Source organism: Micrasema longulum, unplaced genomic scaffold, assembly GCF_059751315.1.
Source record: "Micrasema longulum isolate JH-2025_06_02 unplaced genomic scaffold, ASM5975131v1 h1tg000850l, whole genome shotgun sequence".
Lineage (NCBI taxonomy): Eukaryota > Metazoa > Arthropoda > Insecta > Trichoptera > Brachycentridae > Micrasema > Micrasema longulum.
The window spans coordinates 91,602-104,364 of record NW_028278042.1 but is presented as its reverse complement, the minus strand read 5'-3'; the positions used below and the strand labels follow the sequence as shown (position 1 = coordinate 104,364).

Below are 12,763 nucleotides of genomic sequence, written 5' to 3'. Positions count from 1 at the left end.
TTCCCCGTAACGGTAGGCAGAGAGGATATAACGCCACATCACTCTATCTTTGCATACAGATCTCGTTCATCTATATTCATACATCTTCTCATGCACGCGCGCCGATCATTCTGACTTTTGACAAGATCATCTTCAAGTATTTGTTGGATTTGGTCATGCCATGTCTTTCTCAGTCTTCGTCTATTTCTGCATCCATCAACATTCGCATTGTAAATATTCTTAGCCGTTCTTTCGCTGTCCATTCGCTCTACATGTTTCAACCAGCGCAGAGCTCCCTTCTTGAGTTTGTCGATAATGCTTGTCTCAGCTTTACATAATGTATGGATCTCGACATTTGTGCATCTATCGTACATAGTTTTACCACACATTCACCCGAGAGATCGCATTTCGACAGCATTCAGCCTACTTTCATCCCTGTTTTTCCAAGTCCATACTTCGCTCCCATACATAAGAATCGGGACCAGGACTCCGTTGTGAACTGCTAATTTTGTTTCTCGCGACAAACATTTATTTGCAAAAGTTTGCTAGTTCTGGAATGGCTCCGCGTGTGATGTCAAATGTTCTCTTCCGCTTATTCTCGAACAGTTGTCTCATTTCCATTTTCAGCTAGTAAACCGGAAATCTTCAATAACTCTCTCATCTTTTGTTGATTCATATGAGCCAGTGACGCCGTTTAAAGTAGTTTGTTTTTATCCAAAAAAATATAACAATTTTTCGTACTTTTTTAGGAAACTTAGCCGTACAATTTAACTGTCCAATTTTTGCCACGCGCAAGAAAACATTAATTGTATCCAATTTCCCGTAAGGCTGAAGATCCTCATTGGCCACGGCCGTCATAAATAAATAAAATAAAAAATAATGCGTATTTAAATTTATAAAAATTTACTAACCTATCGTCAGGACTCAATTGACAATAAAATACACTTACCGTTTTTTTAAGGAAGGACACGAAGCCATAACCCTTGGATTTAAGAGTCTGTGGATCTCTAACTACTCGGCAATCCCTGAAAAATAAATAAAAAACATTTATTAATGAACATTTTTGGTCAAACATTTCAATAAAATGTTAGTAAACCTTATTGTATATTAGGGTGGGCCAATAATGTATGAAGTTTTTTATTTTTTTAGACATCAAAGTGAAAGGGGTCTTAAAAGTTGCATTTTGGATAACATAGAACGTAAAAGTTATTGAAAAAAATATTCCATACTACTTTTGACCCTCAACCGAGGTTTAATGTTTATAACTGACTGAACATTTTGTTAATTGTCAATATTGATATTTTTTTTTAGTAAAAATATAATTTAATCACATTTAAAATTTGTACACGTTTTAAAACTACCGAAAAACAAGAAGTTTACACTCTGCGGAACTGATTCCGTTGAGCGCCTGGCTAATATTGACGAAAACATTGGCTCATTCACACAATGCTACCCATTTATAACAATACTAGCTGACCCGACACTCGTTGTCCTGCCCGAACGTTGGCTTGCCTTGAAAAATACTTTTTATTGAAAAGTAGGTACCTAGGTACTTGTTTGTGATTAAATTCCAGAACTAAAAATAGTTCATATTCAAATATTGAATTTAAGTAGGTACTAGTTTATGGTTAAATTCCAAAACATAAAATAAATATTTTTTCAAATATGGCATTATTTTTGCAAACGTCAAACTCCAATCTTCTCACCAACAGAGGGGTGTAATTATGTGGGAACACGATTTTTTTTCAATGTATTGAATTTAATATTATTTTTGGTAATACTAATATTAAATTCAATACATAAAATAATAAAAGAAATTCGAGATGTAAGATGTAATCCGTTTTAACTTTCATCTGTCAGCGCCTGGAACTGGAGTGTGGAGTGGGTAAAGGGGGAGGAGGGGCTTAAGATAATATGCATAGACAACTCTCCTTATATTTTTATCTGTGGCCTGTGGCATTACCAACATTAAAATGAATGCATTACTCGTGAACTTCTGTGACAAAATTTATTACCAACTTACGAAACGATCGTTTTCGAAAGACCTTATTTTCGAAACAAAAATAATGAATGAAAATATTAATTATAAGGGCTCATATAAACACTAGGAGAATCATTGAAAAATCTTTTATTTGTAGAGTAGGTTAAATGCGATATTCCTCCCGAGTTATAATACCCTATTATATATATAAAGATACAATTGTATATTACCCATCAGATAATCAAACAACATGGGATTTTTTATTCTAAAAAATCTCATTATTTATTAATTTATTTACTATATATATACGGCTTAAGCCAATTACAACAGTTACACGAAGAAACATAAATGCAAGAAACTGAACAAAAAGAACATAAAACTATTTAGCAAAAACAAACAAGGGAAAAACAATAATAGTATACAATATATTAAAAAAAACGAAAGACCAAAAACTTTGAGCTAAACCATGCCAAACCAACTTCATCCCACACTGTTTAGTCGCGAAGAAATCTACGAAAAGCCGGAAGATGTATCCCAAAAATTCCAAGTCGTGTGATGAATTTACTAGTCTATTATCTGGCATTTTTTAATATTCAATTGTTCAATTATCCTGTTGTTAAAGTAATTAGTAATGAGTTACTGCTATTTACCTCGTAATAGAGGACGAAAAATTAGGTTTCGAGAGAGTTATAACTCAATTACTTTATATTTTGAGTTACTGCAATTTACCTCTCGCATACATAAAATATACACATTTACTCGCGGAATTTAGATGAAAAAACATCTTGTTAAATTTTTAGTAATTCTAAATTTTTGTAGACGAGGACTGGATTTAACTGCCATGGAAACCCCGTTTGCTTCCGGCTTAAACGTGCCTTTTAGAACTACTTTCTCATCATAAATTATAAACAAACAAACTATCACGCCGTTTCCCCGTAGGGGTAGGCAGAGAGAATAGAATGCCATAACACTCTATCTTGGCATACAGACCTCGTTTCCTTTACATTCATACCTCTTCTCACGCGCGCACGCCGATTATTCCTACTTCTGACATGTCCATCTTCAAGTATTCGATGGACTCGATCGTGCCATGTCTTTCTCGGTCTTCCTCGTTTTCTGCATCCATCAACATTTGCATCGTAGATCCTTTTAGCAGTTCTTTCACTGTCCATTCGCTCTACATGTCCAAACTAACGCAGCACCCCTTTCTTGATTCTGTCGACGATGCATGTCTCAGCCTTACACACTTAACCGATCTCGACATTCTCCACCTATCATACATCGATTGATTTTAGTTGAAAGAGTTCAGTTATATTTAATTGCTTAGTTTGTTTAAAAAGTTATCTAGTTGCAGTTAGAAAGAAAAGGTCATAAATAATGTCCTGTTCCTCATTGATCATGTTTTCATATCTGTACTTTAGATAACTATCCATTTATATGTAATGTATATGTTTGTGTATGTTTTATATGTGCGTTCATGTGTGTGCGTGGATGGCTCGGAGTGTGCATTCGGTATTTTTATTTATTTTAATTTATTACCTCTATGGAAAACGCAAATGTCAACAATTATCCTTTTTTCACTTAAAATTCTTATTTATTTTTTATTTTTTGTCACATTTAATGTTTATATCTTTTTAATTTATGAAAACTTAATTGGTCTTTTTATGTTAAAAAATTGTTGTTTCTAGTACTTATTTTGTATGACTGTATGTTTTCTAAATAAAATAAAATAAAATAAAATAAAATAAAAACACCTTAGATACGTGGAAAATAACCCCCCAGCTCTAAGTTTCACTGATTAATTTGATAATTTTTTGTTTATAAACTCTATGACATTGTGAACAATATTATTTGTTTACTACATTAGTTTTATATCACCCGTTGATGGGAGATTCTGAGAGGGAGCTCTGTTGAAATAAATTTAAATACTTTCATTTCATTCAAAAACTACCACATTCGATTTATCGACATTCATCAGAAAATCGCTTCCCTTGCATACGTAGTAGATCTTGCGATCGGAAGATATTTGAAGCTATAAATAATCCTGCAGAGTTCATAAGTCAATTATATCGTATGGAGTGAGTTGTTACGGGCTAACATTTACAACGTATACAAATAGGATAAAAAAATTACAAATTAGATTCCTTAAAATGTTAGCAAGTAAAACCAACTTAATAACTCAAAATGACTACGAAAATCTTTTCCCGATGTGTAAAGTTTTGACGGTACAGAATATGATATACTATCGCCTGGTAACAGAGGACTTCATGGATTTCTATAAAACGCCAATATCACATAAGCATGAAACGCGCCAAAAAGCGAGAGGAAACTTCATAGAAAGAAGAGCCATAAATGCGTATGGAGAGAGGACCAGGGCGTATATACTCCCTCGCATAGTAAAGAGACTCCCGGACGAAATAAAAAATAGTGATATGAATAAAAACAAAGTAAAATTGGTTTTAAAAATCTTTTTCTTAAATTCTAAGTTTAGTCTATAAAAAAAAAAAAAAAAAAATGGGGAAACCAAACAATTTAAAACAGTGTCAAAAAAAGTGTTTGTTTATTATTTTTTATATATTTCGTTTTCAAAAAAGACTTGATTAACTTGTATTTAATTTTTTTTAAACTTTTATTTTATTGATATTTTTAAGATTTTTAAAAAAAAAATATTTTATGTAAACATTTATTATATTATGTTACAAAAATGTTTAAAGAGAGAAATCCCTGCAAAAAAACTGCTTCTGCAGTTTGGCGGGAATTTAAAAAAAAAATTGTTTTGAATTTAAAAAAAGAAAAAAAAAATAAAAAAAATAAAATACGTATTGTTCAAGATAAACAAAAAAATCTCCGTATATAAATAATATTTTTCTAAAGAAATGAAAAGAAAATACTTAAAGTAGACTAGCTGTCTGTTTTATTCCTCTAGAAAAGAATGTTGTATTTTCTTACCCGATTTAAAAATTCCCAAAGCTTTCTTAAGCTTTTAAACAATAATGATTTAACATAAAACTGTGTTTTCTTTAACGAAATTCTTAATGTAATGGAATATTAAGACATTTCTCTGTCAAAAACCTGGCATTTAAAAATCCCGAAATGAAAAAAATGATTACTTTAAGATTCCAAGAAAGCTTATGTCAATTTCGCTTTTAAGATGATATTTTTTTATTTTATTTGTTTCATTTGATTCAAGTAAAGTAATGAGAAAAAAATAATTTTTAATTAAATCGGCATTCGCTTCGTAACACTTCATTATAAATTATTATGAAAATAAAACTTTGTTATTGGTGTTACACAATTTTATTATTTTACAAAACCACTACTATAGTTTCATCTGTTGACTCCTGTGAAGTAAAAGAGCTGAAACCTTTATCACGTGGGTGAGATTCATCCGGCTGAACCAAATCACCTACTAGGCAACGCCTGAAAACAATTTTCCAATTTTTATACTTCTTCTTTTACCAGGTAGTAATTCAACAATGTTTGATTGTGTCCAAATACTTGCAGACTGGCTGGATTTCCTCCCTAGGGAGTTGTTTATATTATGAAATAAAAAATAGAGTATGAAATATTTTTATAATAATTTTTACGTTCAATGTGATTCAAAATGCAACTTTTTAGACCCCTTTCATTTCAAAATTCGGAAAAAAATAGTATCGGCTCACCCTAACCAGCATGTTTGGTAAAAGCTACCAACCACAAACCACTCTGCTTGAGAGGAAGTTTGTTCCAGGGTTGAGGTAAAATAGGAAAGAATAGAGCTTCCAGTAATGAGTGCTTGGGTTGATTTCATGCATCTGTTGCAGGGGGCATTCGTAGTGGCCATTTAGTATATCTTTCTCTATCAAGTCTGCTCTCTTCTTAAAATCTCGTACAAATATTACTACTTCCCATTCTAGATTACGCTGATGTTTCCATGACTGATTTAAGCCATGAACAACTTGATAAACTTTAACGACTTCAGAATACATGCATAAGGTACATTTTTGGACTTGGGAAATATGACCACATTTCTGATTATCGTAGGCAACTGAAATCGCTCAAAATTAGACAGAGAAGAGACTATCACTCCATCTCACTTCTGTTCAATGTACTTCATAGTCCTAACGCTCCAATATACCTCCGTCAACGCTTATCAGTTCATGGTTTACCTCTTCGTTCTAATTCAAAATGCATCTTTTTAATACCCATCCACAATTCTGCTTTCTTCTCTAATTCATATTATGTCCATGCTGCTTGACTGTGGAATCATCTCCCATCCGCCATCAAAGATGTTACTACAGTATCTCTGTTTAAATTACGCCAAAAGAAACATCTCCTTTCCCTCCTTTATTTCTTCTCTTTTACTTTACTCTTTTTTCCTTTTTCCCATTGAGTAATAATTTTGATGTAAGGTAATTTATGTACAAATCCAATTATTTATATATTTTTTTAAATCTTAACCTTTTTTTTTATTTTCTATTGAATATATTTTGAAACTTAAATTATAAAAAAAAAAATTTCATTTTATTGGTTGATTGGAAAAAATTGACATTTGGCAATAAGTCCGCCAATTTTCAAAAAATTATACAAAAAATAAAAATAATTGTTTCGTTTTTTGTACATTTTTTTTTTTAGATGGGAGTTGCATTTTTTATTTACCTTGCATATTATTTACATGGTTTATATGGCTCAATGTGGATTTGATCTGTTTTAAAGAAGCTTCTATTTTATCTTTAAGTGTTGAGATCAGGAGAAATATTATAAAATGGGTCAATCAAGAACTTTTTAGTCTTTGCTCTTGTAAAGAAGAAACCACTTAAAACCCTTCAGTCAGTCAACAACAGGCCTCTCGATCCACTAAAAGAGTGTTCGCCATTTTGTGTCCTTATTTGGTTTGTTTTGCACTCCAATGTCCTGCACTAACTTGACCATGTAAGATCGTGTGAGCTTTTTATGAAAGGTCACTAATCCAGCATCGCATAGGTTTTTGCCTTTATTTCTGCATCGCGTCTGTAGCTGTTGTCTCTGAGAGCTGAAAAGGAGGCAATGCAACAACAGACGAGGGACATCTTGGGTGTTTCACTATCGCATGGGTAGCTGTCGACCTCGAAGATCTTGAAGCGATGCACGTAGCTCGTGAACACATCGTGACTCGTGAGGATTTGGGTTTATTCAAAACCGGCTTACTTATGTGACAAGTATGTTTGGTAAATGGTCCCTGTCTGTAACCACTCTGCTAGAGAGGAAGTTTGTTCTTGGGTTGAGGTGGTATTGGGGAAAATTGCTTCCAGAGGTGAGATCCGAATCAAAAATACAAAAATAGAATATACTCACGATATTTCTCCAAATGGTGTGAATGCTTCTCTTAGTGTTTGCGTCTCTATTTCTGGACTCAGGTCTCCAACAAATATGTGGTAATGCTCTGAAACAATGAAATAATATAAAATTATTAGTTTTGAATTGTTAATACTTTGTTTACAATTCTTGACATTGATATTAATGTAGAAGAATTTTTGTACTTGTAAAATGTGTTTTCGTCAGACGAAAGACGTTAAAGGGTAGTGAATGTAGGCAACTAAATGAACAGCGAACTTAGAGTTTTAGTCCCGGTATTCATTTATGGACATGAAACATGGAACTGGCAGATAGATGATGAAAGCAGAGTGAATTTGGGAAAATATACTGTCACTTTGGCTTAGTTAGAATGTAAGTTTACGTATACAATTGTAAAACGCCCTTGAGGATATTTTATACAAAAATAGCGCTATGTAAATCTGCCAATTTTTTTTTTTTTAAATGAAATATTTGCGTTCTAATGAACATTTCATTTTGAGGGCCATTTGCAACGAGTTGTAAATAACTCACAATTAGAAAATGGGATCAAGTTGGGGTAGAATGGAATCCGAACCACGGATCTTTGAGCCGTGAGTCCGAGACACTAACCACGGGACCACAACCCGATCGATATTATTATTATGACCTTTCATTGGCCGGTTTAAGTGGCCGTGGTTCATTCGCCATTCCACCCATGTTTAAACTCCCACATTTTCTCAACTCTTCCGATTTTTATTAAGTAAAAGATCTGAAGCCTTTATCATCCAGCTGAACCAATTCACCTACTAGGCAACGCCTGAAAACAACTTTTCTTTTTTTTATTTCTTTTTACACCAGTATGTAGGGCCATAGTCCATAATCGATGACACACACATGTTCAATTAGTTCACCTGAAGTAGACTAATGACCGACGACGCAATGTCATCATTTTCTATCGAATCCAATACATACGTATAATGCAACTCTTTGAGTAATGCACTTGAAACCAGAAGGCATCGTTCTGGAGTACATTCGCATCGTCACTACCACGAAGAAATGAACAACAAAGGAACGTCGTCTATAAACAGAGCCATTGAAGTCAATCAGCCCAACAAGTTTAGTCAGTCAGTCCAGCTCGACGAAATCATACAGTTTCAGCATGTAGTTCAAGTGCAGTCTCTTGAACCCATCATCGCCGCTACGCTCGTGCTACACAGCCAAGTGCTGTATCTTATTCGACATGTAATAAATCAGCACTTAAACCGCAACCACGTCTCTGACAACCTCCAACTGGGACGGGATCACCACACCCAGCAAAAACCTAAATCCTACAAGTATAATAATTTAGCAGCCAGAGATAATTTTTTTGTTTTTTATTAAATATATTTGGACCCCTGAGTATAGAAGCTTTGCGTGTCATATACAAGGCTAAGGTACTCGGAAAACGTTTTATCGTTTATATTGGAAATTAGATGTTTGATCACTGATTTTGGTTTTTTACCTTTACCTGGAATGTTATGGAATTCATGGTGATCTTTTAAGGTGGTTGAATTCTTGCGTTAAAAAGGATCTCAGGCAGTAGCTATAAACGGTGCCTTATCTAGTTTCAAATACTGCAGCTCTGGTGTTCCGCAGGGTTCCCATTTAGGCCCCATTCTATTTTTACTCTATATTAATGATATAAGTCAGTGCATTAAAATTTTTGAACCTCTACTTATCGTTGATCTTTGCCAATGGCAACAATATATCGCACTGTGTAAATATCCAAGAAGATCTGCATCGTCTTATTGATTACTGTAATAAAAATCAATTTCACATTAACCCTTAAAAGACTGTGGTAAATAATCCCTTTGCGCGCGGTGATGTAACATCATGTTACCACTAGTAAAAGATGGAATATCCTAAAGTTCGGACATTTGAAAAAAAAATAACATGGAGACATATTGTTTAATAGTTACTTTTCCATAGTGTATCGAATAAACATATTATTTAGCCCTGTTATAGCAAAATAAATTAAAAATCACAAATACGCCTTTCATGTTACGCGCGTGCGTTCCTCATCACTGTCATCAACTGACTGAAAACTGAATCTGTTTAAGACAACACCCACCGTAGAACAGCGTCGCTGTCTTCCTTGTTATGACTTCTATCTTCGTGCTCTCTCTTATATAAGGTATCTGTATAGATCTGTTGCTGAATTAGCGGACATTCATTCTTTGCGTAGCAAAGATAAATATTTTATGTTTTAACATTTCGCATAGTCGTACAAATTTTACTTTCCAAATCGGGTGTGAAAATGTTGATTCGAAGATTACAAAAAATACGAATTCTTCGTTTAAAAAAATTAGAGAGATATATCAAGTCTTGTATCTTATGTCAACTACTGTGACATCACAGCCACACAAGAATAAATACCTCAAAATGTTATTCGATGACATTTACTTAAAAATAAAAACAAATTTGCGCACAATTATACGATCAAAAATAATTCTGTATCACGGTGTAGCGAGATTAGAGATTCAGGAGTTATTCTCGATTGTAGATTGCTGTTTGGGTCTCACATAAATTCTATTGTTGAAAAAGTTTACCAAATGCTGGGCTTCATTTTGAGAATTTCCAAACCCTTTAAAAAACCAAGCACATTGAAAACTTTACACAACACTTTTGTACGCAGTAACTTGGAGTTAGCATCCGTTGTGTGGAGCACAATACATAACAAACTTAGAAAGGATTTTAAATGTTTAACGTTTTTAAATACCTAGATTATGAAAAAAATAAAACGCTTTGGACTTACAGCCACAATCTGCTTTACAAAACGGATTGTTTACCCTTGAAAATAGACGCACAGTATCTGAGTTATGCTATTTACATAAATTATAAAATAATAAAGTAGACTCTTTTAACCTACTCTCCAAAATTAACCTCAATGTCCACTTTCGCGTGACAAGAAATAAGTATTTATTCCATCTGCCAGTCTGTAGCACTTACTATGCACAACACTCTTTCCTCTATCGTTCTTGCTCTAACCATAATGCTTTTTTTCATCTTTTGATATATTTAACACGCCTCTTAATTTATTTCAAAATAATTTAAGACTGATTCTTTCTGGCTGCGATACGATCCCACTTGCTATTTAATGATGCTCACACTTACACACACCTAAACACTTTAATTCCACATACACACACACACCTATACTTTTTATCTCATGCAAATACACATAAACACACCCTTTTGTTGTACCACAATTTAATATGTATGATATTTATTTAGAAACTTCGCTGGTCTGTCTTTGAACCGTATCTTTTTTTTATATTATTATTTTATTGTTGACTGTTTGTTTCTGTAAAATAAATAAATTTATAAAGAGTCCAATTACCATTGTTGCAATGTTTTAGAACAATCCTGCGTGATAATTACTTTTAAGAAAAAAATATATCTTTCTTGCATTTAGCTTAAAGATTATGGCTTTGTAAACTGAAAAATGGGCAATGAAATAACAGATGTTCGATTGCTCTAAGAAATATCAATCCATGGACAATAGTCATCATTCCTTAATTTAAACCTATAAAGGTAACTTCTCATAGCTACGTGTCGCAGATACAAACTCAAAATATTGTTAAAAATGTAAAAAAAACAACACAATTCTTTTATTTGTTGGTTGGAGATAATTGCCTTTTGGCAATAAGCAGCCAGCCAATGTTCATGCATTCTGGCTCTTAATTATTTCGTTCGAGTTTTCCAGTAAAAGCTCAGAGCTGACATTTAGGAGCCATTAGCTGACGTCACGCCTCATTGTCCACCATTTTACCCGTAAACTTTATTTTTGCAAGTCACTGTGTGACTAAATGCGCCGGGGTCCGCAGAGAAATGGGTCGACTGGGGCGGGCGCACGGAGGGGAGGCACATTAAAAATTTATAACAAAACTTGGCACAGAGGGATCAAAACATTAAACGTGAAATTACGAAGCGAGTCGGGTTGGGGATACTGCGGTAGCGTTGCAGACCCCGAATCAGACGTCCGAGGCTCGAACCTAGCTTTTTAAAAAAAACATTTAAGTTTGTAAGTGAAAATTCTTGTTGGAAGCTCATTGTAATTTATTACAGAAATAAAAGACGAGTGATGGTTTAATCCACAACTTTGAAAAAATAAATGTGAGATTTCTAATTATGTTTTACCAACTACAATGGATAATGCTTAGATTGCGGATTCAGATAGTATGCTTCAAATCTGTTTTTGCGAGATTTAGAGAGGATTTTGAATTACGCTATTATTTGGGTAGGTAGGTTTTTATGTATAGTTTACTAATTTTCCGGTTTTGGTGGAGATTTTAAAGTTTACTTTAAATACCCTAACATTTACGTTTTAAAACCTGGAAAAAAGCCTTTATATAACCTTTTTAGTGTCAAATATAAAGAAAAGGATCCCGATTTCGTACTTAAAATTAAAGTAAAATACGTTGTGTTATATGATGTATAAACATACTTTTTTAAATTTAAATCGTGTTATTTGAATAAAAGTTAGACTGGCAGTGCACAACGGAGTTGTAGTCCCAATACTCAGGTAATAAAGTAAAACATGGAACTGACAAAGGAAATATGAAAGCAGAGAAAACGCAGTTAAAATGTTTTTTTTTACATTTTACATTTTTTTTGCACCACAACAGGCCAGGAGGCCTAATTACAGTGGTGAATTACATCACAGAGCACCCAGGCTTGAGAAAAATCACATTTTATTTTTGTGTTCTCACCGGGAATCGAACCCGGAACCTTCCGTGCGTGAGTCAAGCGTCTTGACCACTACACCACGGAGGCCGCGATGTTATCTCTTAGACAGATATGTTGAAAATCCATCTACGATAGAGTTTCGAATGATGTTATCAGGCGAGAGTGCAAATCTGAGACATACAATTGATAAGATTAAGAAAAGGTCACTGAGATGGTTTGGTCATGTAGAACGAATGGACGACGAAAGAATGGTAAAACAGATACATGCAAGAGTGAACGCTAACTCGGGATGAGAATGACCAAGGAAGACGTGGCATGATCAGAAAAACCCATTTTTTTATTCAATTCATTTATTTAAAAATAAAATATACATGATGGGGCTCTAGTCAAAGTAATAGGAGAATCCTGCTCGGGAAAACCCCTTCGGATACATGGAACAGATCAACATCCAGAGCGACGTTGTTCTGCATAGCGATAGCCTTTCCAACGGCAGGGTGCTCCTGTATATCAAAATATGAAACAATCTATTCTGACGCTGTCTTAGGTAATTATCAGGAACATACAAACAAATGCTCATCATAATCTCATAATTATCGACAATACCGCGCAATAATCGATAAAAATGCGTAGTCAAATACATTCCTTCTAGTCTCTAAACTGTTGTGGCCGAGCATACCCTGGAGAAACGCGGTCTGGTAGAGCCGAGGATAATACCCGCACTCTCTCATGTAGAGATATCTCAGAAACTTCTTTTGGATTTTCTCTTTCATAAGAAAGTAACTC

At 33.9% G+C, this 12,763-nt stretch overlaps 2 protein-coding genes across 6 annotated transcripts in view; one reads left to right on the top strand and one right to left on the bottom strand.

The window, feature by feature from the left end:
* LOC148278627 (translational regulator orb2-like) overlaps nt 1-12,763 on the top strand; it is a 273,697-nt gene that overhangs the window by 206,011 nt on the left and 54,923 nt on the right. The gene's annotated exons all lie outside the window — the stretch shown is intronic.
* Nucleotides 1-12,763, bottom strand: part of LOC148278628 (cytotoxic granule associated RNA binding protein TIA1) — a 106,756-nt gene that overhangs the window by 44,847 nt on the left and 49,146 nt on the right. For all 4 annotated transcript variants that reach the window (XM_088231125.1, XM_088231126.1, XM_088231123.1 and 1 more), the window contains exons 3-4: nt 7,274-7,361; nt 929-1,004 (exon numbers count right to left, since the gene is read on the bottom strand). In XM_088231125.1, coding sequence (XP_088087251.1) covers nt 929-1,004; nt 7,274-7,361 — 164 coding nt within the window. The remainder of the gene's footprint in view (nt 1-928; nt 1,005-7,273; nt 7,362-12,763) is intronic.